This window comes from Carcharhinus amblyrhynchos, chromosome 9 (genome assembly GCF_965287045.1).
Source record: "Carcharhinus amblyrhynchos chromosome 9, sCarAmb.v2.hapA, whole genome shotgun sequence".
Classification (NCBI taxonomy): Eukaryota; Metazoa; Chordata; class Chondrichthyes; order Carcharhiniformes; family Carcharhinidae; genus Carcharhinus; species Carcharhinus amblyrhynchos.
Window position 1 is genome coordinate 36,331,082 of NC_137332.1, and position 27,632 is coordinate 36,358,713.

General features: G+C 42.3%; 1 protein-coding gene across 5 annotated transcripts in view; it reads left to right on the forward strand.

Annotated features, from left to right (window-relative positions):
* LOC145347715 (fizzy-related protein homolog) overlaps positions 1–26,209 on the forward strand; it is a 61,159-nt gene extending 34,950 nt beyond the window's left edge. For all 5 annotated transcript variants that reach the window (XM_080195445.1, XM_080195447.1, XM_080195443.1 and 2 more), the window contains 8 exons: positions 155–338; positions 2,527–2,592; positions 9,138–9,240; positions 11,206–11,390; positions 12,001–12,234; positions 14,226–14,330; positions 18,821–18,913; positions 25,593–26,209. In XM_080195445.1, coding sequence (XP_080051571.1) covers positions 155–338; positions 2,527–2,592; positions 9,138–9,240; positions 11,206–11,390; positions 12,001–12,234; positions 14,226–14,330; positions 18,821–18,913; positions 25,593–25,634 — 1,012 coding nt within the window. In that variant the 3' untranslated portion in view covers positions 25,635–26,209. The remainder of the gene's footprint in view (positions 1–154; positions 339–2,526; positions 2,593–9,137; positions 9,241–11,205; positions 11,391–12,000; positions 12,235–14,225; positions 14,331–18,820; positions 18,914–25,592) is intronic.
* Positions 26,210–27,632: the final 1,423 nt, after the last annotated feature.

The window sequence follows — 27,632 nt, forward strand, 5'->3', positions numbered from 1 at the left end:
AGGTGTCTATTTAAAATTTCATGTTACGTGCCTGGCTCAACAGACAGGTCTAAATTCACTAAGGCTGAAAGAATTTCCTTATTTGTACAACCTAAAGTTAATACCATGACCTCTTCAGCTAAATATTGATCCAACTTTCTTACCATTTGAACAGTCAAAAGTTGTTACGATCGCCACGGAAACCAACAAGAAAGATTTCAAAGATTCCGTTTAAAGTTCTGGATGCGCCAGAATTGCAGGACGATTTTTACCTCAATCTTGTGGATTGGTCAGCTGCGAATGTTCTAAGTGTTGGTCTCGGTGCTTGTGTTTACTTGTGGAGTGCATGTACCAGTCAGGTAAGCTACTGCCAGTTAGCATGATAACTCTTAACAATGACTACAATATTTTCTGTCACCATTTAACATGTTAACTTATTTTCCTTTTCACTTGAGGGCCAGTTTATTTTGTTGTACTATTGTATGTAGAATCAGATCACTGAATAAAGCTTACATAGGGTATTAGTTAAGTATTAGCTTAAGGTGGCATGGTAGAACAGTGGTTGGTACTGCTGTCTCATAGCGCCAGGGACACAGGTTTGATTCCTGGCTTAGGTCAGTGTCTGTGTGGAGTCTGCACGGTCTCCCCGACTCTGTGTGGGTTTCCACCTGGGTGCTCCAGTTTCCTCCCACAGTCTGAAAGGCGTGCTGGTTAGGTGCATTGGCCACGCTAAATTCTCCCTCCAATGTACGCAAACAGGTGCCCGAGTGAAGCAACTAGGCACTAAAAAATAAACTTTAAGCTTAATCTTTTTATCAACCCTTGGGCTAGAAGATTGTTGGTTTTTAAAATTTGCAGTAGTTATTATAAATTTGATGTTTTTCTCTGTTGAATTATATGTCTTAGGTTTGCACGATTTTGTGGTGAGGCAGGACTTTAGGCATCACTTCCAATGCATTTGGCTGGTATGACCAGAGAATCTATCTGCTTTTTGTCAGAACCCCTGACTACAACTCCATAATAGAAATCAATGTGAATTATTAGTTCTTTAATTAAATGTATACATGGTGGAGAGTTTCAACTGGAGTCACTCCTGTGCTTCCTGCAGGAACTGCATTAATTCAGTTGCCAAAAGATGCAGAATTGCACTGGTTATCCAGGCGAGTCAGAAAGCTTTGATTTCCTTTTACACGGGTAAAGGGATGCAATATCTAAAATTCTGTTAATGGCCCCTCATTGCTAAGTGAATAACTGACACAACACTGAGCCATGTAGGTAAGATGTTCCAAGGTTCGGTCTCTTGTCACTGCTACGTCAGTGATTCTCAGTTGGGGCAATGGTGGAATGGGTTGGGGAGAATCAGCCAGAGCTTCCTGTCCTTAATCTATGCTGCATTGTTGTATTTGTCAACTTTGAGTGAGGGCAGCATTAGGCTTGGCCATCAGGAATCTGCCAACATTCATTAGTAAATTCACATGCAAGGAATGGTAGGCACTCGGAGGCAACCAATATAACCTCATTCCCTTGAAAGGAGGGAAGATCTATAGGGATAATCAAACCCTGTGCTTGTATTTCATCAGTTTAAAATGAATTTTTCCTCTTCAAAAGTCCTGAGCCAGTATTTTACCACTTCAATTGGGTGAGGCCAAAGGAAAATTCCATTCTGTGATCAGGGCAGGCGTGGCAGTAAAATTCCAGCCCTGGCCTTTTGATGGGTCTGATTTGTTTGAACATCAGCATGTTATACAAGCAGTGATTCTGCCTAGTTTCCCCATGTAGCGAGGTTTGAAACTTAACTGGGCAGTCAGGGAGAAGCAGTACAGAAAATGGTGCTGTCTCTTTTTGGAGTTTGGTGTTTGAGATTTGTCAACATGTATTATAACAGGAATGTTGGGATGAGTGAAAGGCTTTCAATGTGTCCAATCTTTTGCTCAGAAATCATCCAACAATTTCTTTGCAGTCCAGAAAGAACCACAAATTTATATTTTTTCATATAGGCTTGTTTTTAATCCATTTGGACTAACTCTATGGATTGATGTTTATGCACCATGACTTCATTTTCCTGGTAACTGCTGCTTCAATTCCTGAAAGCACTTGTGATGTTTAAATTATGAGATTAGATCCTAGAGTTGTCCTGTTTTTATTGAGTTTTTTTTCAGAAACTCATTTGACATTTTAATTGCATCTAAATAATAAATACCATATTCCTGCTGAAATAGTGAATTGCAGTTATGGTAGTAATCTGATAGATCCCTTCACAAGGCATCCTTCACTATAGTGGACTGGATCAGTATGCATCCTAACAAAGGGCGTCTGCTCACTGGGGACAAACATTCTGCAAAGACACGCGAGTGAAGGAGGTCGCAAATATTCCACATGCCTGAGAAGCTATTGTCTCCTCAGTTGCTACTGCGTCTTGATAGGTGTTGATTGATGCTGTATATAATGAAATTGCAGGAGGGAGAATGTGGATTTGTTCAAGAAGTTAGTCCTGTTCTTAAATAAAATGAAAACAAATTTTGTAGTGTTTTCTGTTTTGTTTCCTAGGTCACCAGGCTTTGTGACCTCTCCATAGATGGTGACTCTGTTACATCGGTTTGTTGGAATGAGAGGGTGAGTCTAATCAGGTGCCATGTTCATTTTTAACACATTTAATTCCTACTTTTATACGCTAATCAAGCATTCGGTGAAATTGGTACGATTTTGTGCAACAGCAGAGATCACGTCATGTTTTTTCTTTATTCTTTCATGGGACGTTGCTGGCAAGGTCTGTGTTTGTTGCCTATCCCTAATTGCCCTTGAACTCAGTTTCTAGCTTGCCCATTTCAGAGTGTACTTAAATGAGTAAACTACGTTGCTGTGGGTCTGGGGCCACCTGTAGGCTAGACCAGGTAAGTTTTTAAAATTAATTTATGGGATGTGGGCGTCGCTGGCTAGGCCAGCATTTATCCCTGTTTGCCTTGAGAAGGTGGTAGTGAACTACTGCCTTAAACCGCTGCAGTCCCTGAGGTGTAGATACACACAATTCCAGGATTTGGAATTCCAGTGGAGGAGGAGAGATACATTTCCAAGTCATAATGGTGAGCGACAAATGGATGGCAGATTTCCTTCTCCAAAGGGCATTAGTGAATCAGATGGATTTTTACAAAAATCAACAATGGTTTCATAGTCATTCTTAGACTTAATTCCAGATTTTTATTGAACTCAAATTTTTAACCCTGGATTACTAATCCAGTGACAATACCCTTACGCCACAGCCTTTCGAGGGCATTTTGCTCTGGGTTTAGAATACCAGTCGTTCAGTCTGGGCAAAAATGGCTGCTTCCTCACCTAAAGGGCATTAGTGAACCGGGTGAGATTTTGCAATTGTGGCCATCAACACTGAGACCACTTTAAATTCCTGGGTTTTTATTTAATTGAATTTAAATTCCATTAGTTGTGATGTTGGGATTTGAACCCCGGAGGCATTAGCCTGGACCCCCGGATTACTAGTCCAGTGAAATTACTACTGTGCTACCCACAATATGACTCTTTAATGTAATAAAATGTTTCAAGACATTTCACATTATGACACAATATATAATACTCTCTTGGCATTTGGCTTAATCCCAATGGGCTAAATAAGTGATAGAAAGTTCCTCTCCCCTGCCTTGTCTCCCCTATGGACAGCAGACATTACAAATGGACTTCAATACCAGCAGTGACGTTATTACATTCTGATTGTCCTTGTCAGAGATCATTGGGTAGCAGCAATCTTAAGGCACATTCAGTTGACTCTTAACTGCACCGGACACCATACATCCAATACAAAATCTCTAATTACTTGCACACAAGGAGAACCCCCTCTGTCTACGGGATGGCTGGAGCAGCTGTACAGTTAGAGAAACAGCTCAGCAGTTATAGTCAATTACAGCAAATCAGGAACAAGAGATTTTTCACATCTTTCATTGACATACATATTTGCCAATTAAATCCTGGTTTTTTTGCCCTTTCTCATTCGATGAAAAATTGACTTCTGCTAACCCTTCATTTGCATTGTGTATCCCCATATCTTGCCTTTGGTATTTGTTATGGGAAAAATCTGGTCTTGTTCACACTCTGGTGAAGGCCGAAAAGCAAAATGTTATGGGGCCCACGCACAATAGCAGAGACTGACTTCTTTTGAAGGTCAGTAAGCTGATAAACATTTTCCACTACTGTACAGAGAAGGCATGAAACTTTAATTTGAACATTTTAACTTCTGCACAATTTAACTTCCAAACTATGAAACTTCAATCTGAACGTTTTAGCCTTGCCTCATTTAGGATGTGGAAGTTAATTACTAATTGGCTAGCAGGGTGTATGATCAAGCTGTGATGGGCACAATCGGTTTCCAATTTGTTTTTTGAGTGGTCACCTATTGATATCATTAGAATCCTACACTGCAGAATGAGGCCATTCGATCCAGAGAGTCTGCACTGACCACAATCCTGCCCAGGCCCTTTTCCCAAAACTCCACATATTTTACTGGCAATTTAACATGGCCAGTCAGCCTAACCTTCACACCTTTGGACTGAGAGGAAACTAGAGCACGCAGATATGGAGAGAATGTGCAAACTCTGCACAAACAGTGACCTGAGGCCAGAATTGAACCCAGGTCCCTTGTGCTGTGAGATAGCAATGCTAACCACTATGCCACCTTGATATCATTTCCCTCGGTCCCCTATTTTGAAATTTAGGGATCTCATAGACCCCACTGGCTTTCTATGTGTGGAATCCCTCTCATTGGAATTTATTCTTGTTACCTCTTGCTAGGATAGAAGAACATTTTATATCTCACTTGCTCATTTGTTCAAGAAATATGCTGTCATTCCCCCACGATTGATATCTTGAGTACATTGTCTCAAAACTTCATTTAATTGGTATTAAATCAGACCCCTATCAATGACTCTGTTTTGGACAGGCTGTTTGAAGGTTGCTGTTACTTTTCGCTTTGCTTACTTGGATTGAGTTGCCTTGAGTTTTGCTGAATATTCAACTAATGGATATTAAAATTTTAAAAAACCAAAGGGTTACAAAAGCTAATTATAGAACTTAATTCTAAACTTCCAAAACAGTGTGAAATAAAGTGACTTCTTCTGAACAAGTGGAACTGCACTAATTTGATGCACATGGCTGAATGCTTTAATACTTGTTTTTCTTTGCACAATGAACCTTGAGTTTAGATAACAGAACTGATGATTTCAATTGTGAGGAAGGCAGATAGTTTGTACCAGTAATTGTTTAATCTTAATGTCTCACATCACTGCCTTGAAGGCCTTTTCCCTTGTCAGTTTTGAGTATGATGCTAAGACCAAGTCATGTGATGAGTGTGTTCCAGAATTCAGCATAAAATCATATTGGGTTGACATAGATTGTGTTAATTAAACTAAAATGAATCATTAAACATCGGGTTACCTACCTTGAGGCTGAGATTACCTGGGCATTTAATATCTGAGTTACTATGTCTAGTCTTCTGTCTGAGTCCTAGACTGGCTTTACCAGTATTGTTGTACCTCACAAACCACTTAATAATCCTGCTATCATTTGTGAAAGATTAAATTTGACCATTTGCTATGTTAATTTTATTCCTTGATTCCTATATGGGTTAAATGTCATTTCAATTTGAATCATGTATAAAAAGATTTCACTTGTTGCAGGATAAGATCCTCCTCATTTCAATTATTATTATTGATCACTTTCTTTGTTTTGTCCAGTCCTGAATGGGTGATCTGTGCACCAAGAAAGTTAAATTCAATTATATTCTACACTCGATTGTAACTTGAATGTGACCCCTGGATGATTGATGTTCCTTTCTCTCTCTGACACTCTCAGATCACCTTATTCAAGGTGGCACAGTGGTTAGCACTATTGCCTCACAGCGCCAGGGACTCGAGTTTCTTTGCTATAGAAGGCTGTGGAGGCCAGGTCATTGAGTGAATTTTAGACAGAGATAGATAGGTTCTTGATTAATAAGGGGATCAGGGGTTATGGGGATGAGAAAAATATCAACAATGATTGAATGGCGGAGCAGATTTCCTGGGCCGAGTGGCCTAATTCTGTTCCTAGATCTTATGGGTTTAATTCCCAGCTTGGGTGACTCTGTGGAGTTTGCATGTTCTCCCCATGTCTGTGTGGATTTCCTCCGAGTGCTGTGGTTTCCTTCCACACTCCAAAGATGTGCGGGTTAGGTTGATTGGCTATGCTAAATTGCCCCTTAGCATCAGGGGGTTAACAGGGTAAATAAGTGGGGTTATGGGGATAGGGCCTTGGAGGGAAATGTGATCGGTGAAGACTTGATGAGCCAGATGGCCTATTTCTCCACCATAAGGATTCTATGATGATAAGATTTCAAAATAAGATCATGTATGGACGTAAAAAAATTTCTCCAGTTCTCTATTTATCAGTACCCATCCTGTGAAAACTCCTCACCAGATTTACTTACTACTAGGTCCTTAATTGTTTCAATCTAAATTATTTACCCTTTCACTTTAATTTTGCTCAGCTTGACAGATATCGTATTGTGTTTAATTCTATCCCAATTGTTTTAAATTGGTTTCTCTATGGAGTATGTCTTAGTGCCTTGTTCATTTTAATTTGTTCCACTCTACTGGCCCCAATAACCATTTCATGTCATGTTGTTTGTCAAGTAGTGCACATGCCTTGAGATCTGCTCTTCAATACAGTGATTGCAAGTACCTTGAATGGGCCCATTTTGACCTGGTTTCCCTGCACATTAGTCACTTCACACATTTATGCAGTGTCCCAAATGTCATGCCATATCTTCTTGAATTCTTTGTGACCTTATCAAGAGATCTGAGCTGTTGCTCATGTTTCCATATATGGTCCAGATGCCTTGGGTGATGGCTAGACTATCAATCTCTGGTCTTTCAAAAAAACATTGGCAAGGACATAACCCTTTCAACACCAAGCCAATAAGATGTTACATCAGGTGACCAAAAGTTTGGTTAAAGAAATAGAATTTAAGGACTGTATTAAAGGAGAATTGCAAGATAGTGGAGAGGTTTAGGAGGGGATTCCAGAGCTCTGGAACCTATGCAACTGAAGGTGTGGCCACCAATGTCAATTACTAGAGGGCACACATTCAAGTTGAGAGGGGGAAGTTTAAGGGAAATGTGTGGAGACATTTTTCACACAGGGAGTGGTGGGTACCTGGAATGCGCTGTCAGAGGAAGTGGTGGAAGCAGGCACGTAAGCAAGATTTAAGAGGCATCTGGATGAGTACATGAATAGAGGGATATGGTCCGAGTAGTGGCAGGAGGTTTTTTTAGCTTAAGCATCAGGATTGACACAGGCTTGGAGGGCCGCAAGGCCTGTTCCTGTGCTGTATATTTCTTTGATCTTCGATCTTTGCTCAGAGTGGTGAAAGTCAAGATTGCACAAGAGCGAAGATCTCCTGGAAGGCTTGGGGCAGAAAGAGATTGCAGAGATGGGGAGGGACAAGGTGATGGAGGGATTTGAAAACCAGGATGAAAAATTTAAAAATCAGCATGTTGCTTAAGCATGAGTCAGTGTAGGTCAGCGAATGGAGTTGATAGGTGATTCGGAATTAGTGCGAGTGATGTAGTTTTGGATGCCGTCAAGGTTAAATATGGGTGATCAGCCAGGAATGCTTTGGAATAGTCATATTTAGAGATAGAGGCATGAATGAGAATTCCGGCAGCAGAAGTGCTTGAGACAGGGTCAAAGCTAAGCAATGTTACATCAATGAAAATAGGTGTTACATAGAAACTACAAGCAGGAGCAGACCATTTGGCCCTTCAAGCCTGCTCCACTATTCATCTTGATCATGGCTGATCATTAAATTCAATACCCTGATCTCCCCCTTGCCCTTCATATCCCTTGATCCCTTTAGCCCCAAGAGCTATACCTAATTTCTTCTTGGAAATGGGACAACGTTTTGGCCTCAACTGCGTTCTGTGATAGTGAATTCCACACATTCACCACCCTCTGGATGAAGAAACTTCAGTTCTAAAAACATCTTCAAACTATGACCCCTAGTTCTGGATTCTCCCACCATTGGGAACATTCTGAATCTACTCTGTCTAATCCTGTTAGAATTTTATATGTTTCCATGAAATTCCTTCTCACTCTTCTAAACGCCAATGAATATAATCCCAATCGATTTAGTCTTTCCTCATGACAGACCTGATCCCAGAAATCAGCCTGGTAAAGCTTTGCTGTACTTCCTCTACAGCAAGGACATCCTTCCTCAGATAAGAACACCAAAACGGCACGCAGTACTCTGGGTGTGGCCTCACCGACGCCCTGTAAAATTGCAGGAAAACATTCCTATCCCTATATCAAATCGCCTTGCTGTGAAGGCCAACGTAGTGTTCTTAGTGACGATGCAAGTATGAGGTCAGAAGTTCATCTCTAGTTTAATCTCACTTGTTGTCAGGGCGATGGGATGAAGTCGCTCACTGAATGATTCACTATCGTTATGTGCCTACCTACAGCCAGACAAGGGTGATGGGGTAATACAATGGTAATGACTTCAAAGTAATATTGGCTACACTACAGATTTTGTGGGTGGGCCAGAGTTTTGCGTAATGAAGGAATACCCAAAATTCAGATCAGCCATGGTCGTCTTAAATGGCAGGGCAGGCTCGAAGGGCTAGATGGCCTACTGCTGCTCCGATTTCTTATGTTCTTACGTTCTTAGGAATGTAGGAGCAGGAGTAGGTCATTCGGCCCATCAACTCTGCTGCAGCGTTTAATATGGTCATGGCTGAGCATCCACCTCAAGGTCTTTTTCCTCATGCTATCCCCATACCTCATCCCTAATACAGCTTAATCCCTTATCTCCACCCCCCCTTCTCCCCTCCCCTTCTGAGTTCCTGATCTTCTTTGTATATATACTGTTTGAAAGATAGGAAATACTGAAGTAGATTCTATCCCAGGTCATTGCTTTAAGCATCTCACATGGGCAAATGCACCATAGGTGAAGTGTAGGAGCGGAATGTCAATCTCCATGCTTCTGTGCAACCCCTTGGGATGTTTTATCATCTTAAAGGCACTGCATAAATACAAGTTTGTGTTGTTGTTGATTGACCTGCAGCTAGTTCCATGATCACAGCCCCAGTAACTCAGTGTAAACACTCTTTTCATATACGCAGGGGAATTTTGTGGCAGTGGGCACTCACAAGGGATACGTGCAGATCTGGGACGCAGCAGCTGGGAAAAAGCTGATCTCTCTCGATGGACATTCTGCGAGAGTTGGTAAGTAATAAAACAACCTGAAATGGAGTTTGGGAATTGGATTTCGGTCAGGGTTTAAAAAATGCAGGCGGATGGTGAACAATGAAAAAATTATTTTAAATCGCTGGTTCTAAGTTTTATAACTGTTTGTGATGTGAATGTTTTGATTGGATTTTGAGATGTTTGTATTGATAATCTGACTCAGCAGTTTTACTCTGCTTCAAATTTTAATTTTATGTAATGTCAGGAAGTTTCTCTTTGAGGTGGAATGGAAATCTGGAACTGTCTCAAGGCTAGGTCAATTCAAAACTTCAAAACAGATTAATAATCTAACAAGAATTTATTAAGGGTTTCAAAACTAGACTGCGTAAGGTGGGGTTAGGATGTCGATCAGCTGTGGTTTAGCTAATGAGCAGATTTAATGATCTACTATTGTCTCTAAGCAACTAAACATATAGGTGTAAAACACTCCACAGTGAATGGCGAGTTTCTTACATCCCATATAACCTTTGAAGAACAATTTTCTAAAAAATCCTGTTCCTACTCAGTTAAAGGATGGCCCTAGTGAATCCATTGACTGTCAAATCAAAATCCCTACATTGCAGAAGGAGGCCATTTGGCCCATCAATCCCATTCAGACCTTATCCACGTAACTGCATGTATTTACCCTGCTAGTCCTGACACTAAGGGGCAATTTAGTATGGCCAATCAACCCAACCTGCACATCTTTGGACTGTGGGAGGAAACCAGAGCACATGAAGGAAACCCCCCCCCCCAAACACAGAGAACATGCAAACTCCGCACAATCATCCAAGGATGGAATTGAACCCAGGTCCCTGGCACTGAGGCAGTAGTACTAACTGCTGTTTCATCGTGCCATCCAGGTAGAATGTATGGTGCAGTTCCTTATTTGTGTTAAGATTAATAGGGGTGTACAGAGGAGGAATAATACAGCAGTTTGTCTTTTACCTTCACAAGGCTCAGTATCATTGTAAACTCCTAATGGTTCCCCCAACGGCTCAGCAATGTCCATTTATATCAATTGGACATTGAAACAATGATGATCCCCTGTCTTAGTTTAACAATGTGATTGACAAAACTACAGTTGTTGATATATTGGCAATCTGCACACTCGGAATTCTAGGAATATTTAGGTGGCTCTAATAATTGAGGGACTATGCCAAGGCAACCTACGGATTCCCAAACTTACTTCATACTAGGGACAGCCTCAGCCAAGAATATCCTACAATCAGAGGGTCGAGGAGCACGCTGCACAGAAATAAACTGTTTGCTGCTTTGGATACACCCAATTTTCTTTCATTTTGTCATAAGTGAATAGGATAAGAGCCTGGCAGGGCAGTCGAATGAACCAAAATGATATTTCCCAGAATCTTTCAGTAAAATCCTATGAGATTTTGACTTTCTGGGTAGAATAGGACTGTTTGCTCAGATGGACTTTGATTATTGATGCACCCTTTGTGTCTTACTGACAGTTTTTAATGGCACATCATAGAATCCTGACAGTGCAGAAGGAGGACCTTTGGCCCATCATGTCTGCACTGACCCAGCCCTATCCCCCATCACTCACCCTATCCCCGATTATCCTGTGCATTTCCCATGGTTCATTACAGTGGAACTCCTATTTCCACAATGTTATCAATGAATGTAAATTTTAATTTCTTTGTAATGCAAGCAAGAATTTTAAAAAATAATTGTTAGCTGTATTACCCAGATATCCTGCTGTGTTGACGTATTTTGACCTTTATCAAACCTGCCTGCCACAAGCTTTAGACACGCAGATGTTAGTTTATTTTAAACTAGTTGATGGTGCATTAATTACAAGATGGTGACCTTGCGTATACAGGGCGGTGGTTACAATTTCACAATAGTTTCAAAAGAACAGTGTGAAGGGACTAAAGCAGCCACTAATCTTAAAAGCTAGGCTTTTTTTAAATGTACCTAATTTGACACTTTCTTGGTGTACAGGAGCTTTGGCCTGGAATGCTGATCAACTCTCGTCAGGAAGTCGGGACCGTCTCATTCTACAGAGGGACGTGCGGACACCCCCACTTCAGATGGAGCGGAGATTGCAGGGCCACAGGCAGGAAGTCTGTGGTTTAAAGTGGTCACCTGATCACCAGCACCTAGCTTCTGGGGGCAACGACAACAAGGTACCTTGCATTTGATCTGGTGGATTCCAAAATATGTAGTTATGTTTCAAGCTCATTCATATATCTACTGAACACGAGGCAGTAAGAATCTGCACACTCATAATCCCAGGAATAAGAAAAAAAAGCAAACACTGAAAGTCTGAAACAGCCTAGTTATAGAACATAGAACACTACAGCACGAACAGGCCCTTCGGCCCACAAGTTGCGCCGATCACGTCTATACCTACCAAGCCATAGAACTATCTGTAACTCCCAATCCCATTAGATCCCATATACTCATCCAGAAGTCTTTTAAAAGACCCCAGCGAGTTCGCCTCTACCACCACCGATGGCAGCCGATTCCACTCACTCACCACCCTCAGTAAAAAACTTGCCCACTTGAATCCCAAGGGGATTATGTCCACATTCCTCTCATTATCACACTTGGAGTAGCTGGTTATACATCAGCAAAGGTTGGGTCAGGTGGAATTTTTTTCAGGTTTATTAAATTCTCTTTGGAACAGAGTCAAACTACCTGTATGGTGGCATAAAGGAGCCTCTGTGATGGCACAGTCTTTGCTGAATACTTATTTTCCATTCATTTCACAGCTGGAGTGTGTTTCTCTTGCAGCTATTTGTATGGAACAATTCCAGTCTTAGCCCAGTCCAGCAATACACGGAACACTTAGCAGCTGTAAAGGCCATTGCCTGGTCCCCTCATCAACACGGGCTTCTGGCATCAGGAGGAGGTACTGCCGATCGCTGCATTCGCTTCTGGAACACACTGACTTGCCAGCCCCTACAGTGTGTAGACACAGGCTCCCAAGTCTGCAATCTTGCCTGGTCTAAGCATGCAAATGAATTGGTGAGTCTTTAACGTCACACCACATGAGAAAAGGGAATCATCTTTTTTCGTTGAACGTTAATAATGAAAGAATGAATGTTTTCTGCCCCTCTGCAGTTTGAAACAGGCTGGATAAAGGAAAATAATCATCTAAGGACTAGCTGTCTTTTACTAAACACAGGTTATCTGTTATCTGAAGAGATTTCTAAGTCTTGCAAACAGATTTGGTTTTACTTCTGTATTTGAGTGTTAAGCCTGGGAGTTGAGACATTTTTAGAATCATATAATCCCTACAGTGCAAAAGGAGGTCATTGAGTCTGCTCCAATCACAATCCCACCCTGGCCCTATTCCCATAACCCATCATATTTACCCTGCTAATCCTACTGACACTCAGTGGGAAATAAGCATGGCCAATCAACCTAACCTGTACATCTTTGGATGACGGGAGGAAACAGGAGCACTGGAGGAAACCCGTGCAGAAACAGGGAAGATGTGCAAACTCCACACAGTTCCCCGAGGCCAGAATTGAAGCCAGGTCCTTGGCGCTGTGAGGCAGCAGTGCTAACCACTGTGCCACCTTGCCAGCTTATTTTTAATACTTGAAGGCAGCCTTTATGTGGCCTCTCCATTTGTAGCAGCACAATGGAGCTCTGATTATTAGAAATTCTAACAAGGCACACAGATATTAAATGTAATAGATGCTTTTTGGATTTCAGAACTGGATTTAAATATATAGATTTTGATCCTTTTTTCGTTCCCTCCTCCCCAGTTAAACAAAAAGTGTGAAACAAGAGACTATGGCCAAGGCTTCACTGTTTGAAACAAAGCCAGTCTGTGTGGTAAACATAGAAGAATACAGTTAAAAATGCCATGCTAGCTGGAGTGACGGAGGTTGAGGGGAGACCTGATAGAAGTCTACAAGATTATGATGGGCGTAGACAGGGTGGTAGACGGGCTTTTTCCTAGGGTGGAAGTGTCCATTACAAAGGGGCACAGGTTCAAGGTGATAGGGGAAACTTTAAGGGAGATATGTGGGGGAAGTTTTTCATGCACAGAGTGGTGGGTGCCTCAAACGTGCTTCCAGAAGAGGTGGTGGACATTAACAACATTTAAGAGCCATCTGGATGAATAGGGAAGGAATAGAGCGATATGGACCGAGTAAGGGCACCATGATCTGCACAAGCTTGGAAGGCTGAAGGGCCCATTCCTGTGCTGTACTATTCTTTGTACCTCTGCATTCTGTTCCAGCCTTGTCACAATTCATATCTTTCAGCCCTCCAATTTTACTCTGCATTATCTCCTCTTGCTCCCCCTCTGCTGTTGACGGCAAAGCCTTAAGAAACTCAACCAAAAGTCCCTTTTCAGATTTCTCCAACTTTATTTCTCCTTTTTCCTTTTCAAGCCTCCTCCATGCTATATTTTCAACCTTTCTATGGTCATTTCTTCCACTTCCATTCAGCATCTGTTTCTTTCCTCTCAAGCACATTGAAACTACCATATTTTTTTAAATGCATGTTGTTGTTGGACTTCTGCAAAGATTATGCTGTTTGTCACAAAGTACTTTGTTCCTTCAAAAATAATTTTGCCGATTACTGACTTGTATTCTGTTTGATGAATAAACCCAGCTTGCCTTTGTGCACATGTGGGTGTGTGCATGGCCCTGAAGTAAAAATACTAGAATTGAAGTGCCCACTTTACTGCAGTGTTGTTGGTTAGGAACATTGCAAATTCATGGTGATATGGGAGAGTAATGATGCTGATCTAGGATAGAATGTTGGAACTGAAACACATGTCCTTTCTGCGGGAGTCTGTCACTGAAATGTGTTAAATACAACACTGTGTTACTCACCAACAAAAACATCAAGGTATCATTAGGCCAGATTTTAGCTGTTTTCTGGATTTAAACCTGTTCAGTTTCAGTGACAAAGCAATTCCAATTCTGAATGAAATCTAATATAACGTTATCAAAGTGTATGTATTGTGGTGACATTTATTTTGCTTTGTTTTGCAGGTTAGTACACATGGTTATTCCCAGAATCAAATCCTGGTGTGGAAGTATCCATCCTTAACACAAGTTGCCAAATTGACGGGGCATTCGTATAGAGTGCTCTACCTGGTAAGATATTTGTTTATGGTTGGTTGTAGGGTTGGCACTGGCATGCATAACTTCCTGCAACATGTCAGGGCATGGTAGCATAATATTACTGGATGAGTAATCCATTAGCTCTGGGCTAATGCTCTGGAGACATGAATTCAAATCTAACCAAGGACTTAAATTCAATAAATCTGGAATAAAATGCTTCTGGATTGTCATTAACAATCTAGTTCACTAATCCCCTTTAGGAGAGAGGAAATCTGCTATTGTTACCTGGTCTGGTCTACATCTGACCTAAGACCCATTAACTCTTAGCTGCCCTCTGAAATGGCTGAGCAAGCCATTCCAATGTATGTGTCTCACCACCATCTGTGCAAGGGAAATTAGGCATAAGCATGGGCGGTGGCCTTGTTAGCAACACTCGCATCCCAAGAATGAATTAACAATTCTTTAGTAATCAAAGAACAACACAGCACGGGAAACAGGCCCTTCGGCCTAACGAGCCCGTGCTGCCATTTTAACATTGAGTTCCCTCTTCCACCCATGACCTTTGTCTACGCTTATGGCACTCCACATTGGAAACCAGATTGAGGGGAGACTAATTTAGGGACAATTTGTTACACCAATCAGCCTAAGAGCACATCTTTGGGGTGTGGGAGGAAACCCATGCAAGCACGGGGAGAATGTGCAAACTCCCAAATCCTTTTTGTTACTTTGCAAAAAAAAAATGCTTGTTACCTTTTTTATTTAAGAATGACACGGAAAATGTAGTATCACGTGATTGAACGCTGTAACTTCCTATTTTGATCCTATAACGGAACTTGAAAGAAAACCAATGCCTGAACCTGTTATTTGCTGACATTATGCAGGTTATTTGCAATTGAAAAACCTTAAAAAAAATCTATGGATATTGTTTTCAACATTTTACACAAACTCCTGAAGGCAGAACACCATTGAAAATGGAACATAAAGTAGTGATTTTTGTTCTTGCTGCCTATTCTTCCTCTACTTACACAAATGTCTGCACTTGTGCTGTATGTTTACAAAGATGAGCTGGTCTCAATTCTCTGTTTATGAGCCCAAATATCTTCAGATTTTGACTGGAAACCCTATACACATTTTATGAACATGTACCTATGGATACGTCAGGTGTAATCTGGAACATCTGCAGGCAAAAAAAATTCAATTTGATTTGCTCGTAGTTTTATTGAAATGTTATTTTTGCACTGCTAAGTTGCGCAATAATAGGCAGTGAACTTGCAAGTACATCTATTTTTCCTAGTCCTTTGAAGATGTTTTGCAAATAGAAAATAGACTGTGATAAAGAAGAAATCAACTTCATGTTGTACTTTCAGGTTGTAGTAATATCTTCACACCTTTGCTTTCATAGAATCACTACAATGCAAAAGGAGGCCATTCAGCCCATTGAGTCTGCACCATCCACAATGTCACCCAGGCCCTATTCTGTAAACCCACATACTTACCCACTAATCCTCCTGATATTAGGGTCAATTTAGCATGGCCAATCAACCTCACCCCCATATCTTTGGACTGTGGGAGGAAATCAGAGCACCCAGAGGAAACCCACATAAAGATGGGGAGAATGTGCAAACTCCACACAGTGACCCAGCCGGAAATCGGATCCGGGTCTGTGGGGCAGAGAGGCAGCAGTGCTGACTACTGTGCTGCCCTTTATCACCTTGAATCTTGTATTTTTACTGGAGCCAGTCTCTTTCCATTTCAGCCATTCTAAGCCAGGCTTTTATCAAAGTGGAGGTCAGGACCTGCGGTGGTCATGGGGCAGGGGTTAAAAACAGTTGCAGCATTCCCAAAGATGACCTGACTTGGGTGCTAAGAACTGCACATGCTACTCTAAATGCAGCCATGCCCTCTGCCTCAATTCATACTCCTTTGGAACAGTAGTCTCCAACCATAAGAGGCAACAGTGAGCAGGCCCTGCATGTATGTACATGTTTTTAGAGTTAATTCACTTAGAGGTGTGCTTCTTTTCATTTATGAGCTACACAAGATAACTGTGGATGTGGATTGTTTGTTACAAGAACTAGCTGGAGACACTATACCTACTGGCCAGGATCTCAGTTCATCATCTGTTGGAGAGCGCTGCTCTGGAGAGCCCATGACGGGACAGAAACAGTGCTGCTGCTAGCTCTGTGTAGAGCACCAGGGCCACCAGTGAATAGCCTACAAAGAAAAAACTAAAATTGTGAACAACGCAGTAAATAGATGAGTAGCACAGTAGTTAACACTGCTGCCTCACAGTGCCAGGAACCTGGGTTCAATTCTAACCTTGAGTTAGAATAGAAGTCTGTGTGGAGTTTGCACGTTTTCCTCGTGTCTTCATGCATTTCCTCCCACAGTCCAAAGATGTGCAGGTTAGGTGACCATGCTAAATTGCCCCTTAGTGTCCCAAGATTTGTAGGTTAGGGGGATTGGCAGGGTAAATATGTGGGTGTACAGTGATAGTGCCTGGGTAAGATACTCTGTCGGAGAATCAGGTATAGCCAAGATGGGCCCAAGTGCAGGAAGTGGCCATTTCGGCATTCTGCGATTTCTTGAAGTATGGCTTTGTTAATTGAGCCAAAGCAAATCAGGATGCAAAACCCATGTGTGTTATATGCAGGGAGATACTGGCAACTGATTGAATATGGCTTCGGTCCCGAAGCTCAACTTGGTTAAAAGTGAATCCCAGGATAAAAAGTTTGAAAAGCACTGTTCCAAGCTATGTTACACGCTGAGTCCTGAATGCCAGTTTCTACATATCAGCCAGCAGGGGGAGCTGACAATGGTTGTGACTGATCTTGGATGCAAACTATCTTGATACGTTTATTAATTTATTTAATTTTACATTTGCAATCTAAACTGCAAAAAGGTATTCATTTTTCTTTTAAAACTAGAAGAAAAAGACGTTCTCTTTCTCATTTTTTCAATTTAGTGCTAATCTGATACCAGTTAAATCAGCCTAGCGAAATCCATTTTATTCCTAAATGTAGGGTAAATAATTGTTGTTGAATTGGAAAGGCATTGAAAGTAGTGTAAGCCAGGGTTCAGGGTCCACTTTCCTTCTCTGTTAGAGCTTGCAGGTGATTAAAAGTCTGTTAGTGATTAATCACACATTGAAAGATTTTAATTTCCATTAATCTTGTTTTTTATAGCTTATCTAATTGATACAATTATTGCATTTTTCTCAGAGAAGTTTTTGTATCTCAACTGATGCCATCATTATAAACCTTAAATTTTAAAAAAGCTTCATTTTAGATCTTTTCATATCCACCAGACATCACAAAGTGCTTTGCAGCCTGTGTAGTACTTTTGAAATGTAATTGTGTAATGTCAAAAAAAAGTCACAAATTTGCCCACAAACAGCCATGTGTAATCTGTTTTTTGATTTGAGGGATAAATATTGACCAGGGCTCTGGGTTATCTCTGCAGCTGAGACCCCTGGTGTTCAGTACATCACTCCCTTAACGTGCAACAGAAGATGAATAAGCCCTCGCTACTTGTCCTTATTTCAAAAGCAATGTAAAATTTGTACAAAACTTGTCATGGATCAGAGAGGGACTAGGGGAGAATAAAGAGGCTTTTAAAATTTAAGGACTTTGGTGGAATTAATATGTAGGGAATGAAATGTTTGATGGGGTCACCATTTTATAATTGTCAAAAGAAGGGGTGAAGAAGAATTCCTTTCTTAAAGAAAAAAATGAAGTTGTTAATCAGAAAGAGGTATGAACTGTAGAAACATGTGTTGAGCAGGTATCATTTTCTTCTGCTTCAGAAAAGAATTGGCTGAATAGCACCTGATTGTACTGTGAACTAAAATGGTTCTTTAATTTTTTTTTTAAATTATTTCGTGGAATATGGGTGTCACTGGCTGGTCAGCATTTATTGCCCATCCCTAGTTGCCCTTGAAGGGCAGTTGAGAGTAATTCATGTGACTCCAGATTCACAGCAATATGTAGGCCAGACTGGGTAAGGACAGCAGATTTCCTTCCCTAAAGGACATTGTTGAAAAACCCATCTGGTTCACTAATCAACAATGATTTCATGGTCAGCAGCAGATTCTTAATTCCAGATACTTTTTTATTGAATTTAAATTCCACTATTTGCTGTGTGGGTTTCAAACCCGTGTCTCCAGACATTAGCTGAGTTTCAGAATTAATAGTCTAATGATAATACCTCCCCATTAATTGCCAATCAATTAGATGTGAGATCTGATACACAATGAAATTCTGTAAGGGAGCCACTGATCTCCTGCCCTTTTACATTTGGGATGCAGATGGTCTCTTGACAGAGTTACTGTGGTACATTGAGAAAGCCCCAAGGGAATTTCAGCCCCCAGTAGGTTTTAAAATAGTCACTTATTTCAATGTCTGTAAGGAGTGCTAATTCTGCAAATGAATGTGCTCAAGATGTATATATTTTGTGCACAGGCCCAGACGTTCACCTGCCCATTATTAATGGGTTGTGATTCTTTTTCCTTTCATTCTCTTTAGGCCATATCACCTGATGGAGAGGCTATAGTGACCGGAGCAGGAGATGAAACTTTGCGATTTTGGAATGTTTTCAGTAAAACTCGTTCCACGAAGGTATTAAGTTCTTCAGTACTTATTATTTTGTAAATATGATGGTCAGAGCAGTTGTGTGTATGTATAATTTTTGCACTTGTAGCAGATTGACTTTGCTGTTACACATGTTACAAGCATTAGTTTCTGTAGCTGAATTTGATAGAAGAGATACAGGCAGAAGTCTCACTCAGCTTCTGGCATCAGTTCAATTGGTTGAAGCAAGATAAAGCCCAAGAAACATTGGGTCAAATCTTCCCATCCCCAGCTCACCAAAGACTGCACACATGACTGAAAATGTGTTGGGACTCTGTGCAAGTCCTGACACACTGACCTATATGGGAATTGTCCAGGAAGTTTCAACTTCCACCAGGCTTCAAATTCCCTGGGACCCCCTACAAACATTTCTCACTGAGTTAGAGTTGGAGACATCAGACAATTCCACAATACTTACCCAAGTAGTTACCCAGGAAATGTTAGACAGATTAAAACTAAAGTCTTACATCTGGGTAACTGCAGAACTGGCTCAATCGCCCGAGTACCCGTCAACCAGACTTAACTAACCTCCTCTCCCTGACCACTGCTTTGTCTGACCTGACTAATCACCATCCATCCCACTAACTCCCCAAGCCTGAATATCCTCCCAACCCTTAAAAAACCCACCCATGCAGGCCCAACCACACTCTCATCCACCTTCACCTCACCCCTGCCCTGCTATTCATCCATTCATTAACATTAAGACTAGACCTTTAAATTTACCAGACAGAACACAGCAGCTAGTTCCATAGAAAGGAGCATCTCCTGTCTTCCCATAACTCTACTCTCCTCTTACCAAGTTTCCTTGAGTTTCTGTGAAAGCTGGGATCAGACGACCCCACAAGAAATGTGTGGCATTGTTGAGTTGGAAGAGATTTGGAGCACAGTGGCCATCTGACCATCATTACCCAGATTGTCAGAGCAGTGGACGGTTATATTTTCATAAAAATTCCTAATCCTCAAAAACCCATTGGCTGGAATTTTACTGGCACACCTGCCGGAATCAGGGCAGGCAAGGCTCGCAGAACAGAATTTTCCATTGGCCTTGGGGGGATTTTACGAGCCTTGCCTAAGCAAGTTGTAAAAAATTGGTGAATGTCCCATTTGCAAAGCTGAGTGTGAAGAATTAACTGCTCTTTTTAAACCCACTTCATGTACTAGTGACATCCCAGCCGTGTGAGGAATAAGGGAGAAAGATGTGTATTATTTAACAACTTTCAATTATCAAGTGGCCACATGGTGAAGCCTTCCATTGTTTGCTGGAGCAGACGAGTGAAGGAGCAGAGAGAGAGCTAAGATTTTACCTGTTTAAAATAAGTTTAAAGCACTTTGTTCTCTGTAGAGCTGTTTAAAGCATTTATTGTATTTACTGCTTTAAGAATTCTGAGGGAGTGGTTAAAAGGCATTTGTGGACCAGCCAGCTTTAAATCAGCGCCAGGTTTAAAAGGAGGCCTGGTGTAGACAGCGGGCAGCAGAGTGAGGGGGAAGCAGTGTGAGCTAATAAGGCTTAATATCAAAAAGGGCTTGAGTGAAAAAAAGGCCAGGTGAGTTTGAAAAAACAAGGAAAAAAAAAAATTTTTTTTCAAAACTACTACAGTGAATAATGGAAGGGCATGTGATGTGTGGTTTCTGTATGATGTGGGAACTGGTGGACCCCAGGGTCCTCCCCAGTGACCATGTCTGCAGTAAGTGCAGGTTGCTGGAGGAGCTCCAGCTCAAGGTGGATGAGCTGGCCTCTGAGCTACAGACACTGAGGCTCATCAGGGGGAGAGAGGGTGCCATTGTCAATGGGGTGCAAGTGACATCCACCCCCCCCTAGACTGGCTAACTCTAAGGGTCAGGGACAAGAGGGGGCTGCTGGGAGGAGGAAGGGGGGTGAGGAGCGGAGGCCTCAGCCTCTTAATCTGCATAACAGGTTTGAGGTTCTTGCTTCCAGTCTGGAAGAGGACAAAGCAGGTGAGGTTGGTGAGCAAGCTGCACACGGTACAGTGATGCAGCAGGACATAGGCAAAGAGAAGGGGAAAAGGAACGTAGTAGTGATTGGGGATAGTGGGGTGAAGGGTATTGACACTGTCCTTTGTCACAATGACAAAGTGCACAGAAGGGTGTGTTGTCTGCCTGGTGCTCGGGTACAGGATGTCACAGCTGGGCTGCAGAGGAATCTGGAGTGGGAGGGTGAGAATCCGGTCGTTGTGGTACATGTGGGTGCCGGCGACGTAGGCAAAGTGCGGACTGAGGATCTGGGGAGGGAGTGTGAAAAGCTGGGAATGGAATTAAAAAGTAGAACCGACAAGGTGGTCATCTCTGGGCTACTGCCTGAACCGAGTACAGATGGGCGTAGGGTTGACAGGATTAAGGAAGTGAATGGGTGGCTCAGGGATTGGTGTGGGAGGAATGGGTTTGAATTTATGGGGCATTGGCACCAGTATTGGGGTAGGTGGGACCTGTTCGGGCGGGATGGGGTTGGTCTGAACCGTGCTGGGACCAGAGTGCTGGCGAATCGAGTAAAGAGGACTGTAGACAAGGCTTTAAACTAATTAGGGGGGGGAGGGTGCGAGGGTAGGTGACGTTACGAGGTCTAAAGTTAAGGATAGGGTACAGGTAAGGGAAGAGGCCGAGGATGTCCCAATTACGGCAAATAGGGTCCAGGTGAAGGCTGGGATGAAAGCGCTTTATCTGAATGCACGAAGCATTCGGAATAAAGTGGATGACCTGGTGGCGCAGATCAACACAAATGGATACGATCTGGTGGCCATTACAGAGACGTGGCTGCAAGGTGACAGGGACTGGGAGCTGAATGTCCAGGGGTATCAAGTGTTTAGGAAGGATAGGCAGGAGGAAAGAGGGGGTGGCGTAGCTCTGCTGATTAAGGATAGCATCAAGGTGGTAGCAAGGGATGATATTGGAGCCAAAGAGCAGAAAGTGGAATCGTTGTGGGTGGAGATTAGGAACAGCAAAGGGAGGAAGACGCTGGTGGGTGTCATCTATAGGCCCAATAATGATCTGGAGGTGGGGCGGGCTGTTAACGCGCAAATAAGTGCGGCGTGCAGGAATGGGACGGCCGTAGTTATGGGGGATTTCAATCTGCATATTGATTGGCCGACCCATGTTGGACGCGGTGGGCTCGAGGAGGAGTTCTTGGAATGCTGCCGGGATAATTTCCTGGAACAGTGTGTGTTGGAGCCGACGAGGGAGCGAGCTATCTTGGATCTGGTGCTATATAATGAGGCAGGTAGAATTAGGGACCTTGCGGTGAAGGATCCTCTTGGGGAGAGTGATCATTGTATGGTGGAGTTTCTGGTGCAGATGGAGGAGGAGAAAGTGGGTTCCCGGACACGCGTCCTTTGTTTGAATAGAGGGGAGTACGGTAGGATGAGAGAAGAATTGGCGAATGTTGACTGGGGGAGCGCATTGGAGGGAGGGTCTGCTGAGGAGCAGTGGCGGATCTTTAAGGAGATCTTTCTTGGTGCTCAGCAGAAATTTATTCCGATGGCCAAAAAGGACCGTAGGAGGAGAGGTAATAAGCCGTGGATAACGAAGGAGGTGAAGGAAAGTGTTAAATTAAAAGCGGAGGAATTTAGAGTAGCTAAGAGTAGTGGGCGAGAAGAGGATTGGGAGAGGTTTAAATGTCAACAAAGATTGACAAAGAAGTTGATAAAGGAGGGTAGGAGAAACTATGAAGCTGGGCTAGCGCTTAATATAAAAAAGGATAGCAAGAGTTTTTATAAATATATAAAAAGGAAGAGGCTGGCTAGGGTGAACGTTGGTCCTTTAGAGGATGAGAAAGGGGACCTAGTGGTAGGGGATGGGGATATGGCTAAGGTATTGAATAACTTTTTTGCTTCTGTCTTCACGGAGGACGTGAATAATTTGCCGCGTGTTAGCGATGGAAAGGTGGTAGGACTGGAGGGTCTTAATGACATTACTGTTACTAGAGAGGCGGTGCTCGACAGACTGGAGGGGGTGATTGTGGACAAGTCCCCAGGACCGGATGGAATGCATCCGAGGGTTCTGAAAGAAATGGCGGAGGTTATAGTGGATGCCTTGGTGGTTATTTTCCAGACGTTGCTGGATTCCGGGGAAGTGCCGGAAGATTGGAAAACAGCTAATGTTACGCCGTTGTTTAAGAAGGGTGCCAGGCAAAAGGCGGGGAATTATAGGCCGGTTAGTTTAACGTCTGTGGTAGGTAAAATGTTAGAATCCGTCATTAAGGAGGAAATTGCGAGGCATCTTGAAGGGAATTGCTTGATAGAGCAGACGCAGCATGGTTTCATTAAAGGGAAGTCGTGTCTGACAAATTTACTGGAGTTCTATGAGGATGTGTCTAGGGCGGTGGATAGAGGAGAGCCGGTGGATGTGGTCTTTCTGGATTTTCAGAAGGCGTTTGACAAAGTACCTCATAAGAGGTTACTGCAGAAGGTCGGGGGACATGGAGTTGGGGGTAGGGTGTTAGCGTGGATAGAGGATTGGTTGTCAAATAGGAGGCAGAGAGTGGGGGTCAACGGGTGCTATTCGGATTGGTGGATGGTGACTAGTGGAGTGCCCCAGGGGTCGGTGCTGGGGCCTCAGCTTTTTATCATTTATATAGATGATCTGGAGGAGGGAACCGAGTGTAGGGTGTCAAAATTTGCTGATGACACCAAGATTGGGGGAACGGCAAATTGTGCGGAGGGTGTGGAGAGTCTGCAGAAGGATCCAGATAGGCTGGGCGAATGGGCCAGGAAATGGCAAATGGAATTTAATGTTGGCAAGTGCGAGGTGGTCCACTTTGGTAGGAAGGACTATTACTTACGGGGCGAAAAACTGCAGCAGGCGACGGTGCAGAGGGACCTCGGGGTCCTTGTGCATGAGTCGCAAAAACCCAGCTTGCAGGTGCAGCAGGTGGTCAGGAAGGCGAATGGGATGCTGGCCTTCATAGCGAGGGGGATTGAATATAAAAGTAGGGAGGTCTTGCTGCAGCTGTATAGGGCATTGGTGAGGCCGCAGCTGGAGTACTGTGTGCAGTTTTGGGCGCCGCACCTGCGCAAAGATATTTTGGCCTTGGAGGGAGTGCAGAGGAGGTTTACTAGGCTGATACCGGAGTTGAGGGGGTTGAGCTATGAGGAGAGGCTGAATAAACTAGGCTTGTACTCGTTAGAGTTTAGAAGAATGAGGGGAGATCTCATTGAGACGTATAAGATGATGAATGGGATGGATAGGATAGAGGTGGAGAGACTCTTCCCGCTCAAAAAAGACAGTAGGACTAGGGGGCACAGCCTCAAGATAAAGGGGGGGTGGTTTAGAACGGAGTTGAGGAGGAACTTCTTCACTCAAAGGGTGGTGAATCTCTGGAATTCTCTGCCCGTTGAAGTGGTGGAGGCTGCCTCGCTAAATATTTTTAAGACGCGGGTTGATGGGTTTTTGATAAGAGAGGGGATTGAGAGTTATGGGGAGACGGCGGGAAAGTGGAACTGAGCCACGACAGATCAGCCATGATCTTATTGAATGGTGGGGCAGGCTCGAAGGGCTAGTTGGCCTACTCCTGCTCCTATTTCTTCTTCTTCTTAAATCCCCAGGATGTCCTATATTGCTTCATAATCCATGAAATATTAAGTGTAGTCACTTATTAGGTAAAGTTTCCAGTAAATTTGTGTACGGTGGGGTCCCACTCTCAGCAATGCAATAAATGATTGGACAATCTGTTTGAATGATGTTCTTTGAGAAGTGGATGTTGCTCAGCACACCGTGGGACCTTTGACATCCACTTGTGTGAAAGACACGTGACACTCATAAGGACAGAGCATCATAGTATGCCATTCAGCCCATCAAGTTTGTTTAACCGCTCGGTTTCAATCTGAGCCTCACTGAAACACAGCTAGCGTCCAGATCTGGCTGTAATACATCAGACATGATCAGGGCTTTTCTTATCAGAGAAAAGTGGTCATTGTTCCAGGGCTACCCTGGAAATTAAAGATAAGTTTTGGCTTCTTTTATCCACAAAAAACTCTTTTTAAACCCCTACCCATTTCCCACCTTAGGTATTCACGAGGAACTAGGGGACTGTAGCACAGAGGCAATCAATTCAGCTGGCTCCTCACACCTGTCTCCCTTATCAAACTACTCCATCCCCATTAGCCCTGAATCCCATATCTTTCTCTACTTTCTCTTAACATACCGTCTCCGTGAAATTCAACTCCTGCTTCCTTGACCCCACTCTGAATATATTGCTGACCATCCATTTCCCTTCCCCACCACACCCTGTCCTTACAAACTAATGGAACCTCTCATGGCCTGTTCCTTTGCATCTCCATAGCTTTGTAGGACCCTTTTGAGAACTTGACATTCCTTCACCTCTTGTGCATCCTTTAGCCCAATCATGGCAGCCGTGCTTAGACCTGTCCAGGTCATTAACACTAGAATCTCCTCCCTTAACTTCCACCTCACTTTCCTCCAATTTAAACCCACCTTTGTAATCAGGTATTGAGTTAAAAACACCTTTAAATCCACAAAGAGCAAATTAGTAAAGTTAAAACAATTATGTAAATATTTGATCCACAATTATAACCAATTCACTTGTATAATGTTTCAAAGTGCCATAAATCTAACATGGTCATGGCTGTTAATTTGTATGTTTGCAATGCCTTGTGATTCCATTGTTACTAAACTGTTTAATTTCTGTTTTTTTTAGGAATCCAAATCTGTCCTTAATCTTTTTACAAGGATACGGTAAAACTGTCTGGAAGAACAAGCACGCCTTATAAAACGGATTCCCTCAACACACAAACAGCAGTAAAAGTTCATCAGAGCTAACATACCCTCTTCACTTTTTTTGTTCAAGTTGTCAAGGCACTTTCATTTGCTAAGTTTTGGTGCTGACTGGACAGGAAAATGTTGGGATGAAAGAAATGCGAAAGAACTGTGGAGTTAAGGGAGAGAGTTCACTTTATATGTATCTATTGTACAATGTGTACAGAAGCTATTTATTGGACTGAGGATGACCCTTTGATGCTGTCTTAATGTTTGCATGGAAACGGGAGTGTGGGAATGGATCAAGAATCTCTTCTCATCTTTTATATAGAAAAAAGTGAAAAAATATTTACACATAGTGTGTCTTGGAGATCCAAGAAGGAAGGTACTTTTCTTTAAATTAACCGCACCCATTCTATGGAATCATTTAACAGTATCTGCTTCCAGAGCTGAAGAATTTAATTTTCTGTAATTTACATTTCACTTATGAAACTTGTTCATTTGGAGTAAAGTCATTACAAATGGGATCCATAATTAAAATTAATATTTAACATGGAAGTTTAATTTTGTTCATTCAGAAAATATCCACTGATGTTTCCTTGCTGACAAGAATCAACAGCTTATATCTGGCCTCAAATGAAACAGAATGAGTGCGATCCACATACACAGCAAGCCAAGCATCACTCATTGTCCTATATTATTGGAGAAGATTGGTGGCATAGTGGACAGTGAGAAAGGTTCTCAGATTGCAACAGGATCTTGATCAATTGGGCTAGTGGGCTGACAAATGGCAGATGGAGTTTAATTTAAATAAATATGAGGTGATGCATTTTGGTAGATTGGACCAGGTCAGGACTTACTCAGTTAATGGTAGGGCGTTAGGGAGAGTTACAGAACAAAGAGATCTAGGGGTACATGTTCATTGCTCCTTGAAAGTGGAGTCACAGGTGGACAGGTGAAGTGAGCATTCAGCATACTTGGTTTATTGGTCAGAACATTGAATACAGGAGCTGGAATGTCTTGTTGAAGTTGTACAAGACATTGCTAAGGCCACACTTGGAATACTTTGTATAGTTCTGGTCACTATTATAGATAGAGTGCAGAAAATATTTACTAGGATGCTACTAGGACTTGATGGTTTGAGTTATAAGGAGAGGCTGGGATAGACTTTTTTCTGTGGAGCATAGGAGGCTGAGGGGTGATCTTATAGAGGTCTATAAAATAATGAGGGGCACTGATCAGATAGTCAATGTTTTCCCAAAGATAGGGGAGTCTAAAACAAGGCATTGGTTTAAGGTGAGAGGGGAGAAATACAAAAGTGTCCAGAGGGGCAATTTTTTCAGAGGGTTTTGTCTTATAAAAAGCATTTAGGCAGTTACATGGGTAAGATGGGTATAGAGGGATATGGGCCAAATGTGGGCAATTGAGACTAGCTTCAGGGTTTTAAAAAATAGTGGCATAGACAAGTTGGGCCAAAGGGCCTGTTTCCATGATATAAACCTGAACATTGAACTTGTATACATAATGCTTAGACAGTTGAGTTCACTTGCTTTAGCTCACGTACACATTCTATTTGATCCACATTGAATTTATCGAGGTTATAACTTGACATGGGTACACATTGTCCTTTTTCCCTTTTTATTGGGCAAGTAAACAAGTATCCCTAATTGTTAAAAGAAAACCAGAGTCCTACTTTTTAAAAAAAGTGTAGCACCATTATTTCAATGTATCTAGTGCTAACTATATAGAGGAAACAGGTTTACTTAAAAAGTGCACCATTAATGGGACTCCAAAGTACCTACTAATATACCACAGATAGATTAAAATGTATAGTTAGTACTTACTTCAGTTTAACACTAAAAATCCTGCAGCAACTAACTAGACATGTTAAGCTCAGTTGCTAGGGAGAATATAAATTAAGTACTTGTTACAGCTCCTTCCTCAAGTTCTTACTTTTTGCCTGAGAATACAACTCTTATAT